This window comes from Bombus pyrosoma, linkage group LG10 (genome assembly GCF_014825855.1).
Source record: "Bombus pyrosoma isolate SC7728 linkage group LG10, ASM1482585v1, whole genome shotgun sequence".
Taxonomy (NCBI): domain Eukaryota; kingdom Metazoa; phylum Arthropoda; class Insecta; order Hymenoptera; family Apidae; genus Bombus; species Bombus pyrosoma.
Window position 1 is genome coordinate 2,647,635 of NC_057779.1, and position 17,166 is coordinate 2,664,800.

Below are 17,166 nucleotides of genomic sequence, written 5' to 3' on the forward strand. Positions count from 1 at the left end.
ATTTGTTAAATAAAAAATTGTATTTTTATTTCGACGTTTTGATTTCATTTTTTATAATATATATATATATAAATTTGTTGAAGGAAAAAAAATAATAGAAGTGGAATTAAATTTTAATAAAAACATGTTCATTATAGTACGTTACACAGTTCATCTATTTTTAAATACAATATATTACAGAGAAACACACAGTTATAATTTACTGTTATTAATATTATGTCTCTTACGTTATAATTAACTTATTACGATTATTATTATTATTATTGTTGTTGTTGCTTTTTTGTTGTTATTATATGCCAACCTCGATAAATACATAAGGTAGCATAAAAATCATATAATGGGAGACTAATTGATGTAGGACAACTTTATTTTCGCGTAGTATGTCTTAATCTCCAGTAGCTGTGCAACAGTAACTGTAATATTGGTAATAAATAGTTAACATAGGGATAAATATTATGCTACTGCGGCAGTGTGCTTCCTGGATCCTGGGTAAGGGGTATTTCATGATCTAATTATCAGAACTATATCAACTAATATGCTACAAGACAGACCCCTTCCGCTATCCCAATTAATATTGCTACTTAGTGAAAATTTCATCAATAAGCAGCATTTATATTTGAAATCACTGTTTTGATAAATTGTTGCGGACAAGGGTTATGTGCAAATTTTGGTTTCGTAACATGGATATCTATACGCCCAATTTGATTTCCTAAAGTGGTACTTCAAATGGTAGAGCAATATAAGTTACAACAAAATTGGAAGTGTAACACGTATAGGTAAAACTATCTAGAAAGAATGAGTACAAAATCTGTTCCACCTGATGTATGTTGATAGTAGAAATGTGTATCTTAATTTACATTTCACACATACACCTTAGCAAGAGCATCAGCCCCTGCACTTGCTATAAAAGGTCGTGAAGGATGAAATGCTACGTCTAAAATACTTTCGTCAAACTTTTTACGATGTGCTGTTATTTCTTGAACACAAGTCTTATTATCCATATTCCATAATCTTATACTGCAATCATGGCCTAAAAGTGAGAAATTAGTTATTTAATAATTTTTGATATATTGACATTTCATTTTATTTAATTTGCTATTACTTACTTCCTGAAAGTAAGTATAAACCATGAGGATCTACCGCGAGACTAGTAACTGCATCCAAATGAGCAACCATGGCATGAGCAAGGGTGGCTGATCGGTGATCATAAAATCGAATATGTCGGTCTTCATGTGCCGCAACAACAAGTGGTAATGTAGGATGCGCTACGACGCGATTTACTCCCTTCGTTTCATTGGCCTCAAGACGAGCAACACTTTCACCAGTTTCCGTATCAAATACCACACAAGCTCTGTCATAGGCTACAACTAATTTATTTGATTCATCTCTAATGAAGTCTACCGACGTTGGTATGCCATCTGTAAAAATGATAAGAAAAAAAGGATAATTCTAGACGCGACTATATAAAACATATTTTTAATAATCTATGTCTAAAAAATATACCTTGTTCAGAAACATATGTATGAAGTAATGGTGATTTGCTTTGCGGGCTCCATAGTTTTACAGTTCCATCAGCACTGATTGACAACAATTGTGATCGTAGTTGGTACATGCTCAAACCCCAAACTGCATTTGTATGTCCTTTTAATGTTTGACTAAGGACACTTGGTTCGTAAGAGTCATATGGATCTATATTGGCTGATGGAAGTGTCCAACAGTGAATCATACCATCTAAACCACCACTGTAGCATTGATTGCCTGTGCTACACATAGCTAAACATAATACAGGACCTGTATGTGATCTGAATGTATATAATGGTTCTACATCTAATGAAGCTGACCTGAAATGGGAGAATGAACATTTTTCAATAGTCCTTATAATAGTTCGTAATTTCAGAATACAGGTAACCTACTTTTTAGCTGGTAAGGTTTTGTGAAGGTTCCATAATTTAAGTGTATGATCATCACTTGCAGTTATAAGAACGGGATCAGTGGGATGGAAGACAAGAGCTCGAACAGCATCAAAGTGGGATCGCAATGTATATTTTGCATTCCATGTTTTTCTTAAACTTTCCTTTGTAGTGGCTACCATCTGTATATAAAATATGTTTAATTTAAATATATTCTATACTAAAAATGAAATTAAGCTTTTACATAAATTTTATAAAAATATAAGAATTATACATATATTAACATAACATAAATATGCATATATTACATACATCTATGGGCATTAACAATAACAATAACATAACCAATGTAACTCACATCATATGAAGTTTCTGCTTCATTGTTTACACATAATTGCTCTAGTTCACCCAATTCTAATGTCGAATCACCTTCCTCATTTAGACGTTTTTGATCTGGATGCCCACCCCTACGTATTGCATCTGTAAATTTTATTGTAATATTACTAAAATATCAATAAAATAGGAATTTGTCGATAAAATTATAAGTAAAATGAATACTAACCCCATTCAGATGAGTAGCGAATAGAACGTTGTGGTGATTCTTCAATTTCTGTGAGAAGATTTAATTCATTTAATACTTCTTCAGCTTCTGCATCAACGTCTTCTGTTAAAAGCATAGATGGCTAAAAGTTAAAATAGAAATAATGTATTAATTATATTATATTCAATAGAATTCTATAACAATATATATAATAGGACCATATATATGTATTACTTTATTTGGTTTAGGATCCATATTAGTATCATAAGTATCATCTTCTACATCCCCTTCTTCTTCTTCCATATCCATACCTGTTTGTGCCAAAAACTCAAAGTTTGCCATCACAGCTGCTTCTGTATCAAATATCATTGCTTCTATTACAGAAGATGGTTGCTGGTAATATAAAAATATAAAAGTATTAATATGTTACTGTAGAAATTTGATAGATATCATAAACATATAACAGTTGAATAAAAAACAAAGTGATTAAATTCCAACAAAGTTACTTACCTCTACCTTTTTTCCTGGGACTCTACGAACACTGTTTTCTGATGCTTGTTTGTTTGATGGTTCATTGCCATTTAATGCAGGAGTATTCATATCTTCTGAGTCTGTATTATTACTTAAACCAAGTAGAGATCTCACTCTGCTAGATCGTACATCTATTATAGTATCAGTGTAACCAATCTCTTGTAAGTATCTAAAGTTACAGTTATATATACACTATTAATGATACTGTACTTAATACCTATTATTATATGCAAATAATAATTATAAAAATTATAAAAGTTATATTTTATTTACTGTCTTAAAATTTGGCGGCCTTGTCTCCAACTGATGTTACTGACGGATGTGAATGGAGCTTCCCCATCACCACCACCTCCGACATCAGAATTAGGACAATTACAAATACCTTCTTCATAAATAGGAGGTTTTGTATCTCCTTGTATTACCAAGTCAGTGCCATATTTTAGTTTGTGATACCTTGCTCTGTAAAAATTATGAAAGTATTGCAAATATATTTCTAACATCGAAATTAAAAAAAAAATATCTCACCGTTCTTGTTTAAGTGCATATTCTAACATTTTTATTCTTCTTACTAAGTCATTCTTTAACCTTTCTTGGCCTTTTCTCTCACCTTGTAAAAAAGCTATCCTAGCCTGTAGAAAAATAATAATAAACATATTATATTTCTTTCAAATCATTCTTAAAGAATTAGTTGTATTTCTAATGTAATTATTTTGTATTTTATACATTTTATGAATATTACAATGTAGCCTTCCTTTAGAATTATCCATTTTATATTACAAAAAATTTACAAAAAAAAAATATAAAAGATATAGAGTATTAACAGCTTCATTAACTTTTATAAGAATATAACATAAATATAATATACATGCAACTAAAAATAATATAAATACTGCATTCACTCCAACATAAGGGATATAACTATTTAAATACAACAATTTCGTACTTCAGTGGCATGTGTATCATTTGTTACATTAAAATTTAAAGCATAATGTTACAATAAATAAAAAGGATATTCTTATAAAATATTTCTTAGTTTAAATTAAAATAACTTTAAAATTAAATATATACACAAATTGTATTGTGTTAATGTTATACATATTTAAGTTAATCTTGTTTTTACAACGTTCTGTCACATGACAGATGAAGTGACAATAAGAAAAGAGTATTTTAAAGAAAAGTATACAGAGGAATTTTGAAAATTTTCCAAAGAAATTAGGATTATACCTGAAATTCTGCTTTATCAAGCTCCCATTGCGATCTTTCAAGTTCAAAGCGAGTCCATTCATGCTGAATAAAATGTAGAATACCAGGCATAGAGTATTGTGGTCTTTCGTTCTTAGCATCGCCATTAGTACCATTGTCATTCCCTTGATGTTTATTATTTGTCAGTGGAACATTCGCACCACTAGATAATTGTCCATTATGATTTTGAGATGCAGAACTGGAGTTCTCCTCCATCGTGGAACCACAAAACTGGCTCGGTACCTTCATTTCATGACACGGCAGCCATTACAACAACTTTTCTTTCCTCTGGAGCCTAAAGAGTGCTCTCCTGTCGGATAATGTATTTCGATCGAGTATGCGAAAAGAAGTAATTAATACGCATGCGGACGTATTTGATTTCAATGTAACTAATATACTGTGTAGAAAATATTATGATTCGTTGCTTATCTATCAAAATTTATTTAATTGTTCAACTCTTCCGAAATAGCAAACAAATATTTTCTTCTTCGCACATCTTCGGAATCGTACTTTTCTTCACCATCCTCATACAGTATATTCAGGTATATTACAACCTTATACTGACTTTCTATGAGAGAATATTACACTAATTACAATATAAATTGGTAAAGAATAAATAAGTAAAAAATAAGTATCTGTTACTAACTTATGTCATAGTATAATTAAATAAACAAGAAAAATGTAAAATTTCATTTCTTTTCTGCATACTATGACATCAATTTTACTGCTTTATACTAAATAATAGTATTAGGACCTCAGTTGATATAAAAACATGAAAATTTAAATTTTACATAAATGATTATTTATTCTTAGTTAAAATATAATAGAAATTTTTATTTAGTATAATATGTATGATATATACAAATGACAAATATAATACATTTCTAATTTTTCTTGTAAGGCTGATTCTCAAGATTAAAAGACTATACAAACACACAGCAGTATATTTCATTATATGCTAAATGATAAGACTGACAATGAAAATCAGCTGCTAACACAGTATTATTTTATGACTAATATAAGATTTTATGTTGCAGTGTAAAAATTTGTGCTTTTTTGTAGAATGTGATTTGAAAGAATATTAATTACATAAATTATTTTACTAGAAATTATATATTAAGAAGTAAGCTAAAGGTTATTATGCCATCAAATTATAAATATTATAACAACTTAGGATAAAATAAATTATGTAATTTTAAATAAAATTGTATTTTTTCAATAAAATTGTTTAAGGAAAGTTTATCAACATAACAAATATTCTTATGAAAATGTCATTTATTTGAGAATATCTATATAAATATGAATACTACAAATACACTGATATTAATCCAATTTTTAATAGTCTAAGCAAATAACATCCATAATGACACTAAATGATATGATTAGATAAACATTATTAGCTATTTGTTAAATTTAATTGCATTCATATCTTATTTTTTAGTTACAATACTTTATATTACTTTACATAATTTATCTAGTTTCAATATATGATATAACTATATCGTTTTAGTCCTTTTTGAAAAAGATTGTGTCTTCAGAAATGTATATATATGTATAAACACAATATGTTTTTCAGTGTGTTTTTGTTTCCTCCTCTTATGTATGTACATAATATATAATACAATAGAAAGATAATTTATGTAACTAACAATAATATATTTTTGAAGCACATATTATGAATATAAAATGATATATTTCATTTTACTTTCATTTTTATTATATTAGCATGTACATACATAGAATTTTCTCATCACTTATACATTCATCTTTTTTTCTTTTCTCCTTTTTAACAAAGAAAAGTAATTTTTAGTATTATACATTAGTTTAGCAATATTTTGTAGCTATTTCATTAATATGACATTTATTAATCTTGGTATAAATTATAGTCAGTATAACACATGTTTTATTAATAATTATTTAGAAAATATCACAAAAAAGATATTTGACCTTAACCCATGCTTAATAATACGCGATGTTTCTTGTACTGTTAATAACATATCTTACAAAATGGGCCAACGAAACGAGGCATATATAGTATGATTAATATGTACACTTTGAAGTAACATTCAAATAATTTTTGAAAAGAAAATCTTCAAATGTTGAGAAGAAATGTTCCACGACTACATGATTATTATTGATCTCACATATTTGTATACATTTTTATGAATAAGGAGTATTTTGGTATCTAAGCAGAAGTTGAAGTACACTTTTGTGTACTTCAACAAATATCATAAGTTCTGAAAGTATTTTATACTATAGCGCATGCGTTACTAAAGTCTGAGATGCAAACTATCGTATCTCTTTGTGTACTTACGTCGATAGTTTTGTATATTTCTTTTCACGAAATTGGTAGCCTGTGACCTTTTAATTTTATGTATTTTTTAAATGTAATCAATTCGAATACCTACTGGGTTCAACTTCATCTTTAATCGTATCCAAAAACATTGAGTATGTTAGCGGTTACGAATAAAAGTGGCAACATTGCCTGTCGCTTGTTTAGGTTGCGGTGTTGCAGATACTTCATGAACGAGTATCACAGTGTGTATCTTCGTTTCTGACATTTATCGTAAATATAACGTATTTTTATAAGACAAAGAGCATGTTCAACATTGGTTGAAGACTGGCTGCATTATAACATAACGTAAGTTCACTTACATACACAGTTACATGTCGTCATTCAGGAGTGGGTCACTTCAGATTTTTTGATCTAAATTATTACACGATCCGAATAATAATATATATTTATTTAAAATTCCAAAAAAATTAAAATTTTTTAAATTTTATAGTAAACGTTTTGAAAGGGAAATAAATTATTTGATATTTAGTTAAATTTAAAAAATTAAAAAGATTTTTTAATTAATTTGTTATATACATATGTATTTCGTTTGTATAATAATGAGCATTTGAGATAATAAAACCTTATTTTGAACTGTTTATAACGCACTTAAGAATGTGGGCCTCAAGTCCCAAACGTAAAGATTGAATCTATTGTAGACATCAAACTATATACATATAAATAGCTGCCATTTTATAGAGCATAGATACGCCATTTTGTGGTTTCGTCATACAAAATGAAAGTTGATAAATTGATATTTTTAGTATCCAAATTACAAAATTTTTAGTCTGGATATATTTTTCCGGAGATATTTTAGATCGCTAAAGCCAAATATGAAGGTCATTTCTCACGGAAATAAACAGTTTTAAACAAACATTTAAACAACAAAGATCTTATCTTTAGGAATCCGCGACCGTGAGGCCGGAAAATAACAAAGTAATCCAAACTTAATCCAATACTTACGATTCAAATACATACAGAGTAAGCCATATAGTAGGTTAAGAGTATCAAATTTTAAAAAGGTTTCGTTAAAATCCACGAGGACGTTATATATCAACAGATTGACCAAAAATTATGTCTTGTTTCCGGCTTCAGCGACTTTAAAAATTCCTACAAATGTCATTCTAGCCGAATATATTGCAGTTTGGATACTATAATAAAGCCTATTTTTATATTGAATTATAACATGCTCAAATTATAAAATGAAATAATTATTTTTAATACGAAGATAAAATAAAATAACTTTATTGATGCAATGTTATAAAATATTTTTTATTACAAAATTGTATATTCTATGTTATTAGTATAATAACTATTATCCTATAAATTTGTACAATACGTTGTATCGTATTACTACTGCATCTTTTATGAGATAGTATACATTTGAAACAGGATGAGTAATGGAATTTTTGTTTTTGAAAATATCTAATAAATCTTTAACAAAAACTTCATTGCTTTTAATAATGATCTATTGAAAGTTCGGATTATGAGTATAAAAATACTGGATCTATGTAGGACCGATCTTTATAATGAGTTGTGAAAGTACAATACTTCTCCCACTTAATAAATTCAACATTATATTACCAGTATGACGAATGTTGATCTCATCAGCGAGTTGAAAGAGAAAACGGTGGGATTATTTATATTAAACTATATATCTAAACTAGAAATGTTTGCAAATTGTGAAACAATGCTTATAGGTAGTATTTTAGTGTACAAATATTTTAATAGTAGTATTTTTTTTAGTATACATTGTATTGAAAAATATGTTCATATAAAAGTACTCAAACATATACATTTGTACACTTACATTAATGTATTAAATTTGATGAAATTTTGATAAAATTTGCACAAATATTGTTACTATCGTGAAACATTAAGTATTGTTAAGTGCCGCATAAGTAAGAAGAGAGTGGGGGTATCATGAATACTTCTTAAATATTTCAGATTGTTCAGTATTAATTCAAGAATAAGATAATTGGTATAATTTTACATGTTATGTAAATATATATTTTTATTATAAAATTTTTATTTCTACCACTTATCAAGAATTAATTTATCGGTAGTGAAATGCGACGCCATATTGCTAAACTTCGTGTGCAGTCGTTGAATTTCGTTTGGACACATGTCGGGACCTATGTTCAGCAGTATTCGTTCAATAGAGAAGCTTGTCAAGAAGCCCGCCTTTCTGAATATACATTTTTCGTAGATTAAATCATAATTATTTTAATATATTATCATTTTGTATAAACTGTAGCTATTTGTGTTGTGTATTTGTATTTGATTTTATAAACAAACAGTATTATTGACTTGAATCTCCTAAAGTTTTAAAACGTTAGTGAAACAAATACAAACTGATTTAGTCTATTATGTTAAACCATCTTTTTAGTATATTATTGATATAAAGTAAAAAAATTACATTCAATTATTTTAAAATAACAATTCTATTTTTGCGACAATAAGGTATATTTGTTATTTGAAACACAATGGCGAGTATTAGTAATGTAGTATGTATTTCCAATCCGCCATTTTTGTTAATTGAGTACTCATGGGCCAGGGATGGTATATGTTGGCGCGCATCGAAGGGCCCACATTTTATTATCTGTAATGCTTGTATGAAAGTCTAATTTCTTTATGTACTTTTACATGATATCTTTACTACTAATATTAGTCATCAATTTCTTGTAAGCATTGCATGCTTAATGATATTGTAATACCAGACGGAAAACATTGATTCACAGAAAATAAGGACTTATAGTTCATATAAGTTTAATACATTTGTAATTAGTTATTATCGCGGAAATGTTAAATTAAAAATTAAATCTGTTTAAGATATATATCATCCAAACTGTAATGTTCTGTTATTTAATTATGAAATATAAAATAAACTTTATTTTTGGTTTTGATTGAACTTTATTTCAATTTCAAAAAATTATAGTTTATAATACTAAAGGTTCTATTATTAATCTTTTATCATATTTACCAATTGTAAAATTAAAATAGTAAAGAGTTAGTAAAAATTAAAATTATTAATAATACATATTAAATGATAAGAACTATTATATATTGTTTTATTATGCATTTGCAATAAAATTGATTATTACTTCAAATTGATTAAAAAAGTCAAGTTAAGTCAAGTTAGGGGTACAAAAATATTTATGAGATATGTTGTATGTGTATATAACCAAGTATACTGGTGTATATAAGTATATAAAGTTAATATATGATATTTTAAAATAAAGTTATTCGAAGAAAAGAAATCACAAGTTAAAAATTGTTAATTACAGGTTAAAAATTATTACATGAGTAGCTTGTGACATTGTCTTACATATTATATATTTTGTATGATGGAAGCTTTAAGAAGTGATATATTACATACTCCTGACTCTATACATTCTTTGTCTTGTATTAACGCACATAATATTGATGAACTATCAAAAGAAAAAGAAGAGGAGTTATTATATAGTACAGGTGATGATGGTGATGAAGAAGATGCTCTTTCAGATGATAGTATGCGTTTAAGACTCTCTGATGATGAAATTGAGACAGAAGATATTTTAACACCTGTTTTAGATAATCAAGAAAACACATCAAAAACTAATGAAATTGGTAATCATTATACATTACACTAATTGTAATGTTATAATCTGAAAAATTTAAACAACTGTTTTATTTAAATTACAGAAATGACATCTACTGAAACTGAAGATATGAAAATTTCTTCTATCCCAGAAAAAGATATAATGAATACAGAAGCAGATATAAAAAAGAAGGAACACAGTTCAGATAACGATTCGGATGAAAAAATACTAATTGATTATGAAAAAATTGTTAAGAAAGGCGAAAGTGAACTGATAAGAAGACCACGAACAGCTAATGTTTCTCGTCTATGGCAATGTTATGGATCACAATATAAGTATCCTAGAACTCCCCATGGTCGTTCTTTTCATTCGGTTAATCAAAGGTTTCGTCATTTAACACCTAGAGGACGTTATAGACTTCAATATAACTGTAATACAAGATTTTATAATGGATTTAGTCCTTTCGAACGAGGAAGAGGTGATGGAATATTTCATTCATATAGATCGATTTATGGTGGTAGACATCAAAAGAAAGGCTTTAATTCTAATGCAATGCACAAGCAAAATAGTTCAACAGAATCTGATGTAAGTTCTGTATCTCTATCAAATAAAAACATATCTTTAGAAGCTGAAGTTAATGATGATATTGAAACTATAAAACTTGATAATGACGCAACAATAGATAGAGATAATATATTATGTAGCAAATCTTTAGTTAATAGTGATAAGAATGACCATTCAAATGAATCATTGAGTGAAAAGGTTGAAAATATTCCTATTAAAAATATTAGGAAAGAAAATTCTGTTAACACTGATTCTGTCAATAATTCATTAGAACTAAAACATGACTTGGAAGAAAATACAAAAATAAAAGTATCTAATGATCCTGAATGTAAAAATACTACAATCCATACTTCGAATGACAATTCTAGTGAAAATCCTCTAAATTCTGAAACTGATTCTCATAATGATAATAATAGTAAGCAAAAAGGCGAAATAAGTAAAAACGATATGAATAATGCAAATATTGATTTTAGCAATTTTTGTAATTCTAACAATTTCAAAGTGGAAGCATTGAATATAGACATAAAATGTAAATCTGGTAAAGATGAAACTATAAAATATACTGAAGGAAAAAGTAATCAAGAACAATACAAGTGTATAAATAATGAGGAACAAGATAAAATAACTAAAATAACTGATATAAAATGTAAATCTGATAAAGATGAAGCTATAAAATATACTGAAGGAAAAAGTAATCAAGAACAATATAAAAGTATAAATAATGAAGAACAAAATAAAATAACTAAAATAACTGATACAAATGGAAGTACAGAAATTAAAGAAGTCTATAAATTAGAAGAACAAGATCTTAATAGAAATAAGAAATTAACAGAACTCAGTCAAGAGATAGATCTATCTGGAAACAATTGTAAGACTACTGTTTTAAATTCCTTAGAAGAAAAGGAAATAGTAAATAACGATATAACACTAAATGGAAAAGTAACAAATTATAAGACAGATGAAATTCTTAGGGATAAAAAAAAGAAAATTTCTTCTGAAGATATGAAATCAAACGAAGAGTATGAAAACAGTGAGTTTACATCAAGAACTGTATTAAATAATGTAATTAGCAACAAAAATGGTAATGTGCCAGAAAAAACAGTTATTAAGAGTGTAAAATGTGATAATCAATTAAAAAGTAGTGATAATAGTACAAATTCTATTGAAATTAGTAAATCCAATGCTTCTGAAAATCAATTAGCTCATCCTATAATTGATCTTTGGGAACAAAATGAGGATGTTACTGAAAAAGATATAAAAACTACAGAAAAGGAAAACTCAATAATAAGTTCTGCAAGTAAAAAAAATTTAAGCGAATACATTGAATTGATGTTGGATAAAAATAGTTCACCTAGTGTAGAACTAGAACCTAGTGTAATCACAGAAAATGATTCATTAGATTTTGTTACTAATACAAAAAATAATAGTGATGATAGTGATAAAAGAACTGTTGAAGTTCCTCTGACTACTCAAAGAAGGAAAAGACGATCAAAAAGAGAGAACGTTGTAGTAGAGCAAATGAATTGTGCAGAAGAAAAACAAGGTAGGATGTATATTGAATGAATGGGATACACATTAGCTTAAAAATGAAAAGATACCACTTTTCCTCTACAAAAGTATGTTCTTCCACATACAACTTGAGTCAATAAGAACTAACATCTAAGATAACTGGCTATATATTGGCTGTATCAAAAAATGTTTGAAGTGAAATGTATTATATTTAAGGAGCCTGAGAAAATGAGTACATTTTGACTTCTTAATAGTTTATAATTTTTGAGATATTATGCTAACATTGAGTTTTTTTATTTGTCACCATATATTTTTTATAATCGATGCAGTTAGACATTCTATACAAAAAAGTATCCAGCTATTTATACCGAAAAACCATTAGTTTGGCAGATATTATAACTTTAATTTGTTAAGTCTAATGTATGATAGACAGGGAAAGATGTGAAGCAGTATTCTTGTATTTATGTTCTCTTTGACTTTCTTAGTTCGTTCCTATTGAATCACCTTGTATATGTATTGCATTTTTATGAGTATAAAATATTTAATATATCTTTAAAGAAAAGTTAAAAAATTATAAAACTATTAAGCATTATCTTTTTTTGTTCACACTTTCATTGGTTTGAAAATAAACTATATTTTTGAAAATATTGTAATTTGTAAACTAAAGATATATATTTAATAATCGAAAAGAGTTGAACAATTTGGTTATATCTATTTTTTATTTCTTAGTTCTGTAAATTACTAAGTTTTTATTGCAATATTTGCAGCAGTGAGAGAAAGTGGAAGACGGAAGAGACGAACAGCTAAAAATGCAGAAGAGATTATAAGAACAAAATTCCTCCATAGTGATGTAGAATCTAGTGATGATTCAGAAAAGTTTGTAGCTATAAATTTTAAAATGAATCAAGATGCACGTCCTTCATCGCCACCTTCATTAAAAAGGACTTGTTCTGATAGTGATACTCCTGTTATGAATGGTGGTGTTAAGAAAATTAAAGTAAATTTTGAAGAACGATGTAATGAATTAAAAACACAAGAAAATAATTCTGACAACATTAAAAACCTTAACTATATTCATAAATTTTTTCAAAGAGACTTGAATGAAAAACTACCAAAATTAAAACAGGAAGTATGTTAAAAATATAAAAATTTAAATTAATTATTTTAATAATAAAAGTTTTATATATTTCAATGACGACAATTTCTTTAAGGAATTAGAAGAACTTCTGATACAAAAAATTGTTGAAACGATTACTATGCGCGACGAAATTGGTAAACTAAGAGAACAAGCACGTATATCAGAAAAAAATCAAGAAGTAACGCGTGCAAAATGTCAACAATTAGCTAAACAAATTAAAGATTTTGAAATGGTATTAAGCCGTAATGCCGCAGATCGGCGCGCGAGTAATGATAAATTCAGTCCACCAATTAAGATCAATAGATCTGTTGGATTACAAGTTAATTTTGTAACGGTATATATGAACCATTTTGCTAAGTTATGTATGATTTTATAATATTTTATTTTAATTTTATTTTATTGTAATATATGTTTATATAGGATCATGTAATGCAAAATTTAAGGCAATTACAACAGAATTCTAATATGAAGTCTCTACATGTTTCAAGTAGTAATAATGCATCAAATACTTCTGTTAATGAAACAAATAATGCAACCAGTCCAAGGAGAGGAATTAAAACAAGATCACCCAGGAAAACTGAGCCAATAACTGGACAAACTTCTGTGGTGGCACAAAGTCATACTCAATCTCCAAACATTATGACTACTATAACTCCTGCAGCTTTGGTTGTTGCTAAACCCCTAGATTCACAGCATCCTCTGACACTATCAAATCAGTCTAATGTTCAACAAATTATATCAAATGTAAGTACTTCATTCGAATTTTCTTATTTTTATTACAAATCTAATGACAAAAAATTATTATTGGTTTCTGTAGCAACAGATACACCCACAACAATCACAGCAAGCTATCATTTTAAATGGAAAATTTCCAAATCAGATAAATCGTCAAGGATCTACTACAACAAACGTCGCAAAATCTCGTGCAAACGATCTTATTGATCTTACGGATGAAGAAGAAAAAAGTAAAGGTATATTAAATTTCATAATTTTCTTATATATTTTCGTATTAAATGAATAGAAACATATTAAGGAATTTTGGTAATTTATAGCTACTACTGGTGTGCCAGTTGTAACAACTACAGTAACTGATCAACAAGTAAATTTAACACAAAAAACACAACAACCTTGCTTCCAAAGGGTAATTCAGACTATTCCTGGGAATGTAGCCATAACAAGTCAACCGCCTAGTATAAGAGTAGTACAACCTGCTAGTCAGCCAACACCTACTGCTTTAGTGGTAAGTGTATAGTAAGATATGCATATATTATTCATTTCATCTATTATTTATATAATTTTATTATATGTTTACATACTTTTTTATAGAATAATATGAATGCGCCTCGATTAGCATATGTGATGCCAACAAGGCAATTATTAATAACACCAAATTCCAGTCCGGTAAAATGAATATTTTCTGCCATATTTTTAATAAAATGAAGTTGAAAAATAAGGTTTTGTAGTTAGTTTACAATTTTATAATAAACATTTCTAATCACAGATACGGCCCGTGACTTCCTGTAGAGCTTCATTTCCAACTTTAACGTATAAAACGGGTAAGTAGTTTCAGTTTAAATCATCAATATAAATAATATATAGATATAATACAATCTTATTTATAGGAATATCAACTATTGCAAATGGAACGGTTCGATTTTTGACGACTCCAGCTACTTCTAATGTACAGTTACATAAGGTATACTTTGAATTAACAGTTTCGTTTTAATAATACAGTTATCCATGTCCACTTATGTTTATGCTTGTATGTTTATAATTGTATTTGTTTCAGCATCCAGCACCCTTACCAGATACGCGTAATTATGCTGTAAATCCTCTTTGGAAACTTTCACCACCAGCTCCATCATTAAAAATTTCTAAAGTTGCACATGGTATGTTACAACTTGCAAATTTATACCTATTAAAAATGTTAATAGAATATAAAAATTTATTATTATTATCTAGGAATAGTATTATCTTGGAATATGAATTTGTCGGACAAGTATGCAGATATTGTTAGTTACCAGTTGTATGCGTATCAGGAAATTGCTGGTGTTCCTCCTAACACGTCATTGTGGAAGAAAGTAGGCGATGTTCGAGCTTTACCACTACCTATGGCGTGTACACTTACGCAAGTAATTTGAACAGATTGTGTTTAAAAACTAGAGTATATTCCATAGATATTTGTAATGTCTTCCTTTTTGCAGTTTTCTGAAGGAAATAATTATCACTTCGCAGTTCGAGCAGTTGATATACATTCCCGAAAAGGACAGTATAGTATACCTGGAAACATTTCTTTATAAAGTATATGATAAATTTTGAATTATTATATCAATATTATTTTTACGCACAGTTATAACAGTTCATGACTCATGTAACAACAAATTCCGTACAGTCCTTTGCGTTATCGTTCAATTTATTACATTTATTACATGTAAAATATATTTAATTCAATTACAGAAGTGTTTATAATGATCAAATATGATGTATAGATTACATTACAAACGAATTTGTTGTATAGTAGTAAATATCCATTTAATCATAAGTAATTCGTACAATCCTTGGTAACTATGATACAATTGTAGCTAACGTATTTTTATCCGTCGTTTTTTATACACCTCTTAATTTATAAAATCAAAAAATACAAATCTTAATTTTGACAATATACATATAGTTTACATCCTTATGTCTTTGCTCACAAAATAGGAGCGTGAAGGCTCCATGCAATTTTGTGCCATGTTTCATGAAGTATTATCATTTGATAGTATGGAATAAGCAATTATTAAACATTTTAGATTCCGTATTTTGAACTTTAAGTAATAGTATAGCATCTAGACAAAAACAGGAAAAAATATTCTAGTCAAAAAGAATTTTTGTACTAATTCAATATTTACCTTTCATAAAGACTGCTACAATTAAAAACTATATATTTGTTGTATAAATCTGCTATCAATATTATTATTCATTGAAAGTGTTCATAAATATTGATTCCCTGTGTTTTATACATAAAATACCACTTATTTTCTCTTTCTAAATTTACTTTATTTTTATTGTTACTTATTGTAATTGAATCTCGCTAATATATGATTTGCTCAATTTTGATACAATTGTAATAAATTCTAAATGTTAAATGATAAAATAGATTTTAACATAAGACAAACTATGCGAATCACTTCATATTACGTATGTAAATATTAATGTTTATATGTTGTGACCGTTAATATTTGTATTGAAAATATAATGATCTAGAGTATAATTATCTAATATCATATATTTAAGTTTTATTTTCATTTTTGTGTCAGAAATGTATAATAAAATGATTGCTCATTTTTTATATGAGTTTATAATAAAAACAATTCCTAATTGTTATAAAATTTTAAATAAAACGTTTGTTTTTTTAAAGAAATGAACCAATACATATAAAAAATAGAATTTTTTGCTAATTCTTTTATGCAATATGAATGTGAGATTTCCCCAATATTTATTTATCACAATTTTAGCATAACTTACAAAAGTTTTTTAATCAACAATAGGAAAAGGTCGAATATAGGGACTGTAGGAAATATACTGCCCTTATTACTAATGTAATTTTAAATTAAATTTCGCGCATTTTTGGTAACAGATATGTTAAATTCTGTGATTGTTAGTTTACATAGGTAAGTATCTATATGATATTTTTATTACAGATTTCTTGTTGATTGTATTATAATTAATTAATTAATAATTAATTTAGAAATATCAATTGGTACAAATCTCAAATTTTATTATAAACAAATAATGTACAAAATTTATTTATCACTTAAATAAAAATTCTATAG

General features: G+C 27.4%; 2 protein-coding genes and 1 long non-coding RNA gene across 8 annotated transcripts; 1 reads left to right on the forward strand and 2 right to left on the reverse strand.

Moving 5' to 3' along the window:
• Positions 1-106: 106 nt before the first annotated feature.
• Positions 107-4,726, reverse strand: LOC122571830 (striatin). Its single transcript, XM_043736039.1, has 11 exons — positions 4,207-4,726; positions 3,508-3,611; positions 3,256-3,441; positions 2,962-3,151; positions 2,686-2,844; positions 2,473-2,593; positions 2,269-2,390; positions 1,914-2,092; positions 1,504-1,841; positions 1,107-1,418; positions 107-1,030 (listed from the first exon to the last, which is right to left on the reverse strand). Exons 1-11 carry the CDS (start codon positions 4,471-4,473, stop codon positions 861-863), a joined length of 2,148 nt encoding a protein of 715 aa, XP_043591974.1. The 5' UTR covers positions 4,474-4,726; the 3' UTR covers positions 107-860.
• LOC122571829 (uncharacterized protein MAL13P1.304-like) lies at positions 4,654-15,828 on the forward strand. 6 transcript variants are annotated; one of them, XM_043736035.1, is made up of 15 exons: positions 5,621-6,865; positions 8,626-8,893; positions 9,847-10,168; positions 10,244-12,247; positions 12,981-13,342; positions 13,425-13,685; positions 13,772-14,095; positions 14,169-14,322; positions 14,404-14,591; positions 14,678-14,752; positions 14,853-14,907; positions 14,974-15,047; positions 15,141-15,240; positions 15,314-15,483; positions 15,556-15,828. In XM_043736035.1, exons 3-15 carry the CDS (start codon positions 9,904-9,906, stop codon positions 15,649-15,651), a joined length of 4,128 nt encoding a protein of 1,375 aa, XP_043591970.1. In that variant the 5' UTR covers positions 5,621-6,865; positions 8,626-8,893; positions 9,847-9,903; the 3' UTR covers positions 15,652-15,828. The 6 variants fall into 6 exon arrangements, with proteins under 6 accessions (XP_043591971.1, XP_043591972.1, XP_043591973.1 ...); XM_043736034.1 differs by lacking the exon at positions 5,621-6,865 and adding an exon at positions 8,404-8,540; XM_043736036.1 differs by lacking the exons at positions 5,621-6,865; positions 8,626-8,893 and adding an exon at positions 4,654-4,766.
• Positions 15,130-15,839, reverse strand: LOC122571843. The gene is made up of 3 exons (XR_006318249.1): positions 15,700-15,839; positions 15,373-15,631; positions 15,130-15,266 (listed from the first exon to the last, which is right to left on the reverse strand). It is a non-coding gene; the product is annotated as an uncharacterized LOC122571843 (long non-coding RNA).
• Positions 15,840-17,166: the final 1,327 nt, after the last annotated feature.

Excerpts from the sequence above, each read along its gene's own strand:
- LOC122571829 (XM_043736036.1), top strand. The coding sequence starts at position 9,904 with ATGATGGAAGCTTTAAGAAGTGATATATTACATACTCCTGACTCTATA. Across the intron at positions 14,908-14,973 it reads AACTTTAACGTATAAAACGG|GAATATCAACTATTGCAAAT; the intron begins GTAAGTAGTTTC and ends TCTTATTTATAG. Across the intron at positions 15,484-15,555 it reads TGGCGTGTACACTTACGCAA|TTTTCTGAAGGAAATAATTA; the intron begins GTAATTTGAACA and ends TCCTTTTTGCAG.
- LOC122571830 (XM_043736039.1), bottom strand. The coding sequence starts at position 4,473 with ATGAAGGTACCGAGCCAGTTTTGTGGTTCCACGATGGAGGAGAACTCC. Across the intron at positions 3,612-4,206 it reads TTGATAAAGCAGAATTTCAG|GCTAGGATAGCTTTTTTACA; the intron begins GTATAATCCTAA and ends ATTTTTCTACAG. Across the intron at positions 1,842-1,913 it reads AAAACCTTACCAGCTAAAAA|GTCAGCTTCATTAGATGTAG; the intron begins GTAGGTTACCTG and ends CTCCCATTTCAG.